The sequence below is a fragment of the Coenobita brevimanus genome, chromosome 40, assembly GCF_032717465.1.
Source record: "Coenobita brevimanus isolate Jiangsu-jjx chromosome 40, ASM3271746v2, whole genome shotgun sequence".
Classification (NCBI taxonomy): domain Eukaryota; kingdom Metazoa; phylum Arthropoda; class Malacostraca; order Decapoda; family Coenobitidae; genus Coenobita; species Coenobita brevimanus.
In genome coordinates this window covers 24,027,496-24,041,269 of record NC_136993.1, presented here as the reverse complement: position 1 = coordinate 24,041,269, position 13,774 = coordinate 24,027,496, and the positions used below count along the sequence as shown (strand labels likewise).

General features: G+C 41.4%; 1 protein-coding gene across 1 annotated transcript in view; it reads right to left on the bottom strand.

Annotated features, from left to right (window-relative positions):
• Positions 1–13,774, bottom strand: part of LOC145396991 (glutamate receptor ionotropic, NMDA 3B-like) — a 114,386-nt gene that overhangs the window by 11,081 nt on the left and 89,531 nt on the right. Inside the window, exons 7-9 of the mRNA XM_080270217.1 lie at positions 7,071–7,380; positions 6,577–6,729; positions 5,351–5,494 (exon numbers count right to left, since the gene is read on the bottom strand). Of these exons, the coding sequence (XP_080126343.1) occupies positions 5,351–5,494; positions 6,577–6,729; positions 7,071–7,380 (607 nt within the window). The remainder of the gene's footprint in view (positions 1–5,350; positions 5,495–6,576; positions 6,730–7,070; positions 7,381–13,774) is intronic.

Genomic DNA, 13,774 nt, shown 5'->3' with positions numbered 1-13,774 from the left:
ATGGCAAAGCTTTCGCCAAAGTCCCGAAAGGAGGATGACCAGGAGTCTGAAAGGTAGGTGAGAAGATCTCCAGTGGAGCGTTCCTGGCGGAACCCATACTGACGATCAGAAAGAAGGTTGTGATAGAAAAGGTGCCTTAACTGTTGATTTTTGTTAAGAAAAGACTAAAAAACTTTTGAAATACTGGATATTAAAGCAATTGGGCGATAGTTAGAGGGTTGGGAATGGTCACTCTTCTGTAGGACAGGCTGATAAAAAGCAAACTTCTACAAGGAAGAAAAAGACAAGTTGACAGATAAAGGTGAAAGAGTTTATCTAGGCAGGATGTCCACAGGCCTTACGGGAGTAATAGGACAGAAAAGGATATTACACACCTCTCCGCAAAGATATTTTGGTCAACTTACCATACTTATGAAGTTAGTCTATCTATCTATCTATTGCCAGACGTCTTAATCCCATAAAGGGTGGCCACAAACAAATCGCCTCCACGTCGCCCTGTCCCGCGCCATTTCACTGCCCTGCTCCCAGCTGACACCCTCCTCTCTCATATTCCTCCCCACTCCATCATTCCATCTCATCCTTGGCCTCCCCCTCTCTCTCTCCACTTCCATCTCACTCACATACACCCTCCTTGTTAGTCTCTCACTCTCCATCCTCTCCCCATGGCCAAGCCACCTTAATGTGTTTCTCCTATTGCGTCCTATCACATCCTCGTCCACACAACAACGCCCCTTCACATCCTCATTTGTCAGTCTGTCTTTCCATGTGACTCCACATGCTCCTCTCAAAAACTCAGTTCCACTGCTCTCACTCTTGACTTGTGTCCCGCCAACAAGGTCCAAGTTTCACTTCCATACATTAGAGTTGGTACCACAATACTGTCATGTAGTAACTTTTTCACTTCCATGCTCACTTCCCTGTTGCTTACCAATGCTTTCAAGGAACTAGCAAACTTTCTTCCTTGTTGTACCCTTTCAAGCACTTCAACCTCCAAACTTCCATCCTTGCTCATCACACTACCCAAGTTCTTAAACGTACTCACATTTTCCATTTCCTCTTCATCCAGCCTCACTCTACATTTATTGACGTCACTTCTCTCGAAGACCATAACTTTACTCTTCACTACATTCAACTTTAGATTGCCTTTCTTACACACTCTCCCAAACTCATCCACCAAGCTTTGCAGCTCCTCTTCGTCTTCACTTAACAACACAGTATCATCTGCAAACAACAGTACAGGGAGTTTCCCAACTCTGTCTTCTCTCATTAGGGCCACTCCAACATCCACTGTCCTACCATGTATCTCTTTTATTACCCCATCCATGTACAGATTGAACAACCATGAAGACATGACACATCCCTGTTTCAACCCAACCTCCAAATAGAAAAATTCATTCAGTTCACTATCCACATGCACTGCAGCCTTAGCACCTTCATACATACTCTTCACAGCATTCAACAACTTCCTGTCTACTCCATATATTCTTAATACTTTCCACAATCCTTGTCTAGCCACCCTGTCATATGCTTTTTTTTTTTTTTTTTTTTTTCCAAATCCATGAAGGCTGCATACAACTCCTTTCCCTTCTTTAGAAACTTTTCCACTAAAAATCTAAGAATGAATATCTGATCTACACAACCTCTTCCCTTCCTAAGACCTCCTTGTTCTTCTCCAACTAATTCCTCTGTTATTTCCCTAACTCTGTCAATAAGTATCCTACCATACCCTTTTCCTATTATACTAAGAAGATTAATGCCCCTTTGATTACCACACACTTCTTTTTTCCCTTTCCATTTGTATAAAGGAATAATTATACCTGACTTCCAATCCTCTGGGACTCTACCTTCCTCCCAGGCCAATCTGCACATTTTCCACGTCCATTCTACTACTATTTCTCCCCCATGCTTCAGCATTTCACCTCACTCTCCATCAATTCCTGTGGCTTTCCCCATTTTGACTTTCTTCCTGTCTTCTCACCTCCCTCCTTCTATCAGCCATTCCCCAGCCACTTATACTCGCATTACTTTCATTCTCTATGTTCAACAGTTCCTTAAAATGTTCTCTCCATCTGCTTACATTTTCTCCCTTCTCCACTTGTAGTCCACCATTTATGTCTCTCACTCCCCGACTAACTTCACTGCCACCCTATCTAACTCTCTTTACCTCTTTCCAGAACATTTTCTTACAGTCCCTCCACTTTACACTCAAATTCCTTCCAAATTCCTCATCCACTCTCTTCTTACTCTCTCTTACTAATCTTTTCACCTCTCTCTTCCTTTCTACATATAACTCTTTCTTCTGTCTCTCAACTTCTTCCACGCCCCTATGTCTCATCCATTCATTATATGCTTTCTTCTTTTGTGTCACAGCCTGTCTTACCTGTTCATTCCACCATGCTGTTCCTTGCACCCCCTTCCGTCTTCTCTTCACCCCACACACCACATCACATGCTGCACATATTTCTTCTGTGAACATCTTGCACACACCTTCCATGTCCCCAGTCTGCTCCTATCCATATTTACCCAACTTCTCTCTTATGTTCTGCTTTTTTCTCATCCTCTTGTAACCTTTCCACTCTCCTTGCATCTACTCCTTCCTCCCATCCTTCCCTTCTTCTATTTCTTCATTTTACTTGGACTTTGATTCTGGTAGTGATCAGAAAGTCCACTCCCCTAGCCTCTATATGCTCTTGCATCCATTACACATCTTCGCATCCTTTCATCCACACACACATAATCAATCATTGCCTTCCTATCATTCAGTTCACCGCCCACCCTTCTCATCACTCGCCATGTATACCTGTGGATCATTTTGTGCCTGAAGAGGGTATTGGCTATCACCAACCCCCTCCCGGCACAGATGTCCACTAAAGCACTGCCATTCTCATCTATCTCAGCAGGCACACCCCACTCACCAACTACTCCATTCACCTTCACATTCCCTACTTTACCATTCAAATCAGCAATAAAAAACACTCTCTCATTCCTTCCAAACTTTTCCATGCACACTTCCACATTTGTCCAGAACTCTTCTCTCACTCTGCTTGCACGATCTTATGTTAGCGCATACATGCACACAATCGGCCACACTTGTAGTCCAACTTTCAATCTTACCCACACAATCTTAACTGATCCATACTCTCTTATGTTCTCCTTCCACCTGTTACTCACAACAATACACACTCCTTCTTTTGCACTCTCATTCTCACGTATACCCGCACATATACCCCATCCATACACCCATTCTTTCACACTCTCTCCTCCCCATTAAGTTTCAGTTAATCCACATACATCCACTTTCGCACCCTCAAGCACCTGGACAATCTCTCTCTTTCTTTCACCTCATCATTTGCACCCCACACATTCCACGTCGCCATCCGTATCATGTCCTTTGTTCGGTCCTTAGTCGTCATCTTTTGGTCAGTTCTGGTTCGAGACTTCTTGTTCGTATTTTTAGTTAGTTGTTTTCCGGGGAGTGGCACTAACCCTTCACCAACTCACTTGCTGTCACGAAGGGAACACGTGTTGGTTGGTTATAAAGTTACCACCCAGCGTTGTAAATGCTTTCCTGGTTTACAGTAAATAATTTGAAGTTAGTGTGTTCGAAAATTTCTTAGTTGGCGAGAAACAGGGAACTATACGAGCTGGACTAGTTCCTGTCAGTCTAGTAACCCAATACCTGAGCGAGACGTGCTACTTTCGACTATTAATTTCATTTTTCCCTCCATTCCCTTAGCCATTGTCGGCCTGCTACTAGATTTGAAAAAAAAAAAATCGAAATATGTCTGAGGCTTTCTTAGGTGCTAATGTCATGATAAGTTCATCAAGAAATGCATGATATTTCTTTCATAGTAGCCAACTTACTTTGTTTCTTGGATTCACCTAGGGGATAGAAATGGGAGATTATAGAAAGCATAATATCCCGCCAGTATTGCATGTTGTTGAGCCGAAGAGAAACTTGGTGGTGCTTGTTAAAAATCCCGCTCATGTGAGGTAGATCGCATTCCCCTAGAGCTGACTCACGAAGTAGCACGACACGGGTTTAAAGAATACACGAATGACTACAAAGAACAGAACGAGTGAAATGTTAGTGGAAAGTGATGCCAGCAAGTCTTCATTACATCACTTTGATGCCACATTCGCAATTTTACCCTCAGTCAGATCAGTTTATTTTTCTCAACGTAGGGAGGGCATCCAGTAGAACAGGAACAACTGAAGCCTACATCTAACTCTCAGTTCATCAAGTCTCCTGTTAGCTTAATATAATTGTCTGAAGACAGGAAATACATGATAAACGCCCATTGAATTAATGTGTTAAGGCAGAGAATACACTTTATGGCGCTGTGCCTCAGCTTTTTATCATTTATTAGGATTAAGGAGTTCTGTTTAGTTTATTTAGGAGGATCATATTTTCTTTTTAGTTTCGTAGGATTATTAGCATTATGGAGTTCTGTTTAATTAGGAGGATCATATTTTCTTTTTAGTTTCTTAGGATTTTGCCATATTGAACAAACTCTACTTAGTTGCTGATATTATAGTAGGGATTTGTTTGTCCCTGTATAAATATGTTGCAAATGTTTCGGAAAAGCTAAGGAGTGAAGAACTGAAAAACAACAGCAGCAATGTATGTAATGGAGAAAATGAAAGCGGCGAGACTGTACGGGATCGGATATAATGTATATAGTGTGAAAGGGAAATAAGAGCCAGATGACGTTAAGGCTCGAGGGAAAGAGAGATTCAAATGGAGAGATGGTATAGAGCAGGATTAAGAGAACTGTATATGCTATTAAGCACAAAACCTGACCAGCTGTTGTTGTTGTTGTTAAGTAACCGTGGTCTGTCTGTCCGAACAGACCCATCAACTGCAGACAAAGAATCGCCCCAACAGGGCCATCCTTTGAAGAGAATCTATGTTCCCTTGCAATAAACAGCGACTTCCCACAGCGAGGCGCAGGGAGGAATGTGAAGGTTTGGTTACCAAGTGGACACTGCATTAGCATCTCTCCACCCAGTTAGCAAGGGCACCACAATAGGCATCACTTTACTCCGTCATTTGGTTATAAAGTTACCACTCAGCATTGTAAATGGTTTCCTGGGTTAGAAAAAAAAAATTAGGCTTGTCATTCAGGGTAGAGCCACCTGATCAGGAAAGAAAAGTAATAAAACCGACAAAAGGATGGAAGAAATAGAAAGGGAGGAGACCAGACAGTAAAATAATTAAAAATAAATAGAATAAAATGAAGGCAAAAGTAGGCAGCACCACATCAAGTCAGTGGATGAAGGTTGCTACAACTTATCACCTGGAATTAGGCAAAGGAGATAAACGCAAACACTGAAACTGGAAATATACCTGAGATGCCGTTCTTAGTGTCTCATCGAACCAGAGTGACAGCATACCACTCTGGACTATCTTGTTAACTACTTCATCGATCCTGGGCTTCAACGGTGAAAAACTTTGTAAACCCACCGCTGAACTGAAGGGCCACGCACATTCCTGTGTACACACAGGCAACGATGCGTCAGTCAAGTTTTGAATATGACCTTCAAGAAATATAAAATAAGTGTTAGTCATTTCTTTACACCAGCCTCTAAGATTATGACAGTCACACTGTAACTGTGTTTCAGTTATCAGTTTCCTGTGAGGCATACAGACACTACGAAGACAATATGAAGAAATGATGTGGTGTCAACAGATCCTTGAGTGAAACCGACCCCTTCATATATCTCTACTGACTATATCATAACAGAATCATTCTGAAGAGAGAAACCTGTACTGTACACAGGAAAAATCATCTGATAAATTACCAATATGCTGGGAATCGAACCAGAGACTCTCAGGTGAAAGCCAGGCAGCATACCACTACACCATGACCAGGTAAAAGTTAACTTACGTTGTCACAATCTTGTAACCAACGTCCCTCCGCCCTCACTGTGGGCATCAATAGGGTGAGTTAACCCCCTGGCACTCGGGGCAAGTAGATGCTTTTAATCTATCCCAAACACTTACGGCAAGTCAGAATGAAGAGAGAAACCTGTATTGTACACAGGAAAAATCATCTACTTGCCCGAGTGCCAGGGGGTTAACTCATCCTCTTCATGCCCACAGTGGGGGGCGGAGGGACGTTGGTTACAAGATTGTGACAACGTGAGTTAACATTTACTTGGTCGTGGTGTAGTGGTATGCTGCCTGGCTCTCACCTGAGAGTCTCTGGTTCGATTCCCAGCATATTGGTAATTTATCAGAAGAATAATTTTATCGCCGTCAAAGGATGAAGATGGTGTAGCACATTAAGTGTTTCAACCCAATCAATTCATCCAGGCACTTGGTTATTTGTTAATTATTTTTCTTCCTCATTCGTTGCTGTATCAATGATGTGTGCTGTCTTTTGACTTATGGTGGTGCTATCTTTTGAATATGTGTGACAAATACATTGAGGGTTTTATTCTCAAAACGTAATGCTACAAGGCCTAATGCAGCAATATATATATATATATATATATATATATATATATATATATATATATATATATATATATATATATATATATACTAGGAGACAAGGGTAACATACTGACCTTCATAATACGTACAACAGGAGTTCTGTATTCACTATTAATTTTTGTAATAGTAAATTGGAGGTACCTTTGACTGGAAATGTAACCTGCTCTACCATGTGTCACCCAAGACTCTGGATCAGAAGGTACCGTGATATAGCGTTTGGACAGCTCCTGAAACATTACCAGTATATTTTAATAATAAGTCATGCTGCCCATAGACTTTTTTTTTTTATACTTCATACCTTCAGACAGTTTTTTTAAAATTTGGAAAGATCAGACCCATAGAAGGGACTAATGAAGGATGTATTTAATCCCTTCAATTCGAGGTCCCTCCCAAGATTATTTAAATCATCAGGCGGCGAAAATATATGCAGCAGACTTAACCTGGCTGCAGGGAATACTTTAACTTTCATTCTGGTATTATACACAAAATCTTGAATGCTATGACTATCAATATGTGGAGGCAGTGACAGGTAACTTAATTAGATCTTAACAAACTGTAATAAACATACTTTTATATAATCAATCGTCGAGCCCATCATAAGGTCACCGAAAATAGAACCTAATTCAACAATACTGAGGTTTGACTCTTGATAATCTTTGAATGTGTCAATGGTGCGAGGTTGGCGTGTGACGGTGAGGAAGGCAGTAAGGTTGGAGCAGTAAGACATTCCCAGCACCATCGTGTACAGCCACAGGAAGGCCACAACCACCCGGCTGGTGTTGGTGTTGGGTTCCCGGGCAGCTGGCTCGAGCAGGTGCATAGAGATGGCGTGTAGGTAACTTGACATTATGGACTCCAGGTAAGAGGAGTGCCCAAGGCTGCAACAAGATAAAAATTTATTATACAAACAGATGGTGAATTTTATATTTATGAATGAGGAATCGCTTCATTTACTCATGTTCATCACATACTGTTCTGAATACTTCCATATACTGCAGTAGGTCTGCACTGGATAATGTACAAATTTATAGCCCAACCCTATTACCACAAGTTAAGTATGCGGGGGAGTTCAGCATGTTTGTCTATACTCAGTCTCCTCTTACACTAACAAACAGATTGTACCGGAAGTAGTCACGCAAATGACTCTGAAAGGTCTACATGACATCCAAAAATGGCAATGACAGAAGTCTCTGGTTAGGCTAACCTATCATAGTCAAATTTTGATTTGCAATTCACTGTAATCTGGAGAAGATTTTATATAAAATTTAGGAAAAAAAATGGAGCAACCAGTTCAATACATTAAAACAGAACCAATAATATGAAAAATACATTCTGCATCAGCACTTGCACCATGTGAGAGACACACATTGATATGGTTTTGTTTGTACTGGACTAATTTTCTACTGTGATAAATGTGTTTTGATATTTTTCCATGACCACTCTTATATTCTTCGTAGGGGAGTGCTGCAATTTTCTGTAAGGTGGCATCCCTACAAAATGTAAACTATTTTTTTTTTTTTTTTGGTAACTAATATGACATGTTATGCTTCATAATTCACACGAGTTATATATATATATATATATATATATATATATATATATATATATATATATATATATATATATATATATATAAAAGAGCGGTGTTGTTCTATGGTTCCGTGCACCAGTCGAACACGGCAGTACCTCTCAGGTGGATGATGGTGATGGGGAGAACTGGAGCTCACGTTTCACTAGCCCTGAGACCTAGCTTCTGACCATTCACCTCAGCTGAAATTTCTGTTTCAGTAACACGGGAAGTAGGCTGGCATACTCTTCTATACATTTTCCTTTAATTGTTTGCACCAGACTGCCTGCACATTACACACTACTCTTCCCGTCTAGGCCACACAGCACCCACCCTCGGAGTCTCGGGTGGGTGGGGGGGGGGACGGAAATGCCCTAACCGTCCTCCCTCTTCCATAATGATTAAGCGGGATGTACTGGACGATTATCTGACTCTCTATGTTGTGTGACATGCGTGGGCTTTCCTCCAGTTCTCTCTCTATTGAGCTCCACATCTTCTCTAAGCCTCATCTTCTCTTCCTTAATGAGACTCAGCTCTCCGAAGCAACTGACCGCAAACCCTTCTCTCTATCTTTCTGCCTTCAATATACTCATTCCAAAGTCAGGCTGGTTGCTATGTACTGTATATGTATGCAACAACGTATCTTATTCTCGTGTTCCTGACCTTGAATTCTCTGAATTCTGGCCTCGGTAATCCTGTCATTATCTGACTGAATACATCTGTGTCGTGTAATTATCCCCTAATTCTGTCGACTATAAAAACTATTCTTGGACTGTCTTACTGCTAGGGCGGATCACGCTCTACCAATTTCTCTCTTCTCCGATATATCCATTCTACCTGGCTTTAAAGTTCACCACCACCACCTTTGACTTTTCTCTCCATTCACTGATCCACCTGGTGAAAAAGCCTACATCTTCTCAATTCTTCACGACTTAGAACAGCTTGCACAGCACCCTACCCATATGCCTGACCACCTTGGAGAGAGTTCCAACATACTCTACCTTTTCCCTACAACTAATCCTTCTGCTTACTTTGTTAATCACGTATCTCCTTTGGACTCCTTTGATTATAGCCTTATTGCCTTAACCTGTCCGATCGCTTCAGTATGACCTGTAGACCCTCCTTAGAGATGACAGCTGTTGCACTTAGGAGCCGCTGATTGGGAGGCCATCAGACAATACCTTTATAAATTTCCCTGGAATAATTACTATTGCCATAACTGAGACCCATCTGACTGTGCCTCACGCCTTAATATTTACCATTATTCAGCTCAGTCCTGCGTCATCTCTGAATATACTTGGGGTTTCATTCACATGGGATTTATTGTGGACTGATCATATTACCTCTCATACAATATTTACTTCCAAGAGTGCTGAGCTGGCTCGGTTCTTTCTTCACCTTCGCACAGCTGTTGACTTTATACAGGAGTTTAATTCGACCCTGTGTAGAGTACACCTCTCATGAGTCGGGGGAGAGGGGCTTTCCATATACTGTACAGCTCCTCTCAACCGGGTGGAGGTAAAGGCTTTTCGTCTCTTTAACTCTCCTGCTCTGACTGATTCCTTTCAATCTTTGTCTCTTCGATGCACCATTGGATCTTCATCTCTTTTCTGTAGCTACTAAAAGCTACTAAAATAATCAGTGTTCTTCTCAACTACCTGCCTGCATCCTACCCTTCATTTCGGTGAGTGCATAGCTCACGCCTGCAAACTCTCACCCCTTGTCTGTCCAGCTTTCTAATTCAAGAGTTAATCGATACTCTCAGTTCATGAATTATGCAGCAGGTCATTAATCTGGAATTGTCTTCCCTTTTGCCTAAGCCCTGCAGTGTGTCAAGGTATCTCGAGTGAACGGACTCCTAAATTGTCAGTTTATTTTTTTTCCTTGGAGGGAACACTCTTGTTAGCTTCTAAGCTTTGGTTCCTTCTTTCCTGCATAAAAAAATGCGTATACAAGTATAATTCCCTTTCACTATATTTTTACTTGGAAGATATTCTAGAGTCATACAGTTGGGGGATGCCGAAAAATTATGTTTTAATGAGTGGTATAGCCACAGTGTAATGCATTTTTGTGTTTTAGAAAAATAGTACTTACAATAATGGAGAAAAAAAGCATTGTAATTTATAAGGACTGCGAGATTATCAGTGTCCATGGGATGCTATGATAGTAAGTCTATAGTCTGATACATAACAGAATTTGTACATTTTCTTCGGGCATTGGTAGTCAACTAATCTCCGAGGACAAGGTAACACTAGCATTAATATGAGAAGTACGTCCACTGTAATAGGGAAGCATAGTTATAACACTAGCTTGCCAAGTTAACTAGATCTCAGTTAGTAGTCTAGTAGAGGGGGAATGGGGGAGGTACGGGGTTCCCCCACCCTCATCACAAAGGGGATAATGTTCCACTGCTGTTTTGTAGAGGAAAAAATGTTCTGTCACATTCTTGTCATGTCACATGCATCCTGCTCGAACCCTTCCCCCGAATTTGTCCATGTGTGTGTGTGTGTGTGTGTGTGTGTGTGTGTGTGTGTGTGTGTGTGTGTGTGTGTGTGTGTGTGTGTGTGTGTGTGTGTGTGTGTTGGAAATATGTCATTGTTTCAACACGAGGAAGGGGTTAAGAATAATATTAAGTTTCTCCGGTACTGCATTCTGTCAAACCGACTCTCAGAGGTTCCACACCACTAGGACCACAAGAATTATACTGAAGCACTTCCCTTGGTCATCGGATGGTATTTCTTATGTTAAAAACATAGTTTTTATTTATATATTTATTCATTCATTATAGTTAATAATGATGAAATCAGTGATAAATTTTAAAACTAACAGAAACAAGCTCATGGAAAAATAACAAGCTGATGTTCCAGTACCCTGTGTCATATTTTCATTCGTTATACGGTGGCAGGTGTTGAGAAAATAATGCAATATTCAGCACCAACTCACTCTTAATGTAAATTTCAAAACAACCGTTAGTTTGATGCAAACGTAATTATACCCTTACAGTGCAATCGGTGATGCATTTGCTTTACATAAGAGAGATTTATATAATGTGCTTGTTACGATTACCGTGTGCAGCTTAGACACATATCTCCGTGGATTCGTTTATTGGATAGGCGACTTTAGATTTATCCTGGAAAGATCATCATTTCCTCTCTTGTAAAATCTGCTTCCAAGAGATTGGGTGTGCTAAGCCGAATCCGTGCCTTCTTTATCACTGCACAGTCGTTGACTTTATACACAAGTATAGTACTACTCTCAGGTGTGGGGAGGTTCCCCGCATACAGCTTTTTTAAAAAAGGTGGAGTCAAAGGCTTTTTGTCTAATTAACTCTGCTCTTCTTATTGGGTCCCTTAAAACTCTTCGCCACGTTGTTGCATCTTTTTCTCCTTCATATCACTACTTCAGTGGTCGTTGCCCCTCTAAACTGTCTGTTCGCATCCTTCCACCAGTATGGCGGGCGAGTAACATCCCGCTAGCAAAAACCCTCATCCTTTTTCTGTCCAGCTCTCTAATGCAAGAGTTTACCATTACTCCCAGTCCATCCTATATGCAACAGGTCAACTCTGGAACTGTCTCCCTCTGTCTGTATTTAATACTGCCTTTAATCTCCAGTCCTTCAAACACTGTACCAGGCATCTCGAAATGAAATGTAACGAATCTTGACTTAAGCTCTCTGTATTATTTTGATTTACTTAAGAGGGAACAACCTTGCGGGCTCCTAGCCTTTGGTTCCTTCTTTCTTGCATAAAAAATGATAAAAAGATATTACACCAATGTGCGTACTGTATTTTTTTAATGCACAGAAGAAGGAACCAAAGGCCACGAGCCCGCAAACCGTTCCTTCTAAGGAAAAAAAAGAACAACACAAAAAGAGCCAAATTCAAGATCCGTTCATTTCGAGATGCCTGAACACACTGCTTTTGAAAGACTGGAGGTCATAGGAAGTAGGAAATACAGACAGAGGGAGACAGTTCCAGAGCTGACCTGTTGCATAAATGAAGGACTGGGGGTAACGGTTAACTCTTGCATTAGAGAATTGAACAGAAAAGGGATGAGAGTTTGTTGCCAGACGAGTGCTGTGCGCACGTAATATAGGTGGAAGGATGCAAGCAGACAGTTCAGAGGAGCAGTGACCATTGAAATAGCGATAGAAAAGAGATAAAGATGCAACAGTGTGGCGAAGAGAAAGAGGTTAAAGGGAGCCAGTAAGAGGAGGAGGGTTAATCAGACAAAAGCCTTTGACTTCACCCTATTGAGAAGAGCTGTATGTGGGGAGCCTCGCCACACATGAGAGTTGTACTCCACACAGGGACGAAAAAAAAAAATCGTGTATAAAGTCAACAACTGTGCAGGGGTAAAGAAGGAACGGGGTCGGCTTAGCACTCCTAATCTCTTGGAAGCTGATTTTACAAGAGATGAAATATGAACTTTCCACGATAAGTCCTGAGTGAATGAAACTCGAAGCATTTTCACGGATGACGCAGGATTGAGCTGGATATTATTAAACAATAGTGGGTACTCCCGTGGAAGAGTTTGTCAGGTTGATAGGTGTAAGAACTGAGTCCTTGATGCATTAAAAAAAAACAAAATTATTTTTATCTCAGTCAGATATATGAGCCAAATCAGACATCGTGTGTGCCATAGCCTCATCCCTTGTCTGTTGAAGTAACTGCTGAGATGGACGTTGTGAGAACCGAATGAAAAGGTGAAGGGTGGAATCATCACCGGACGAGTGGATAGGATTAGATATACAGCTTAGAGGGTCATTGATGAATAAAAGGAAGAGAGTTGGTGATAGGACAGAGCCCTAAGGAACACCACTGTTGATAGATCTAGGAGAAGATCGATGGCGTCTACAACAGCGGCTACAGAACAACCAGAAAGGAAGCTATATATGAAGGCACAGACGGAATGATAGAAACCGTATAAGGGCAGTTTGGAAATAAAAGATTTGTGCCAGACTCGATCGAAAGCCTTTGAGATGTCAAGTGCAATGGCAAAGCTTTTGCCGAAGTCCCGAGAGGGGGATGACCAGGAGTCTGAAAGGTACGTGAGAAGATCGCCGGTGGAGCATCCCTGATGGAGCCCATACTGACGATCAGAAAGAAGGTTAGGAAAGATGCTTTAAAATTTTTCTGTTAAGAACTGACTCAAAACCTTTTGAGACACAGGATGTTAAAGCAACTGGACGATAGTTAGAGGGTTTTGAATGGTCACCCTTCTTTGGGACTGGCTCAATGAGAGGAAACTTCCAGCAAGAAGGAAAGGTACAAGTTGATAACCAAAGGCAAAAAAATTTACCAAGGCAGGGTGTAAGCATAGAAGCACAGTTCCTGGGGAGAAAAGGAGCGACCCATATGCCTTGTTAGTATTGAGGCCTGTGATGGCAGAAAATATATCAGCTGAAGAAATTTTAATGTCAGCCATGAGGAAGACAGAGAGGGGAAGTGATGGAGGAACAGCACCGGAAACGTCTAAGGTAGAATTGGAGGAGAAAGTCTGAGTGAAGAGATCTGCTTTATCAGTAGGGGAAATGGCTACAGAGCCATCAGAATAGAAAAGAGGAGGGAAGGATGATGAGGTAAAGTTATTAGAAAGGTTTTTGGCAAGGTGCCAGAAGGAGCAGGAAGAATTCGAATTGGGGAGTTGAGAGCATTTAGTACGGATGAATTTTTTTTTAGCAGAGTGAAGAACAGACTTAGGAC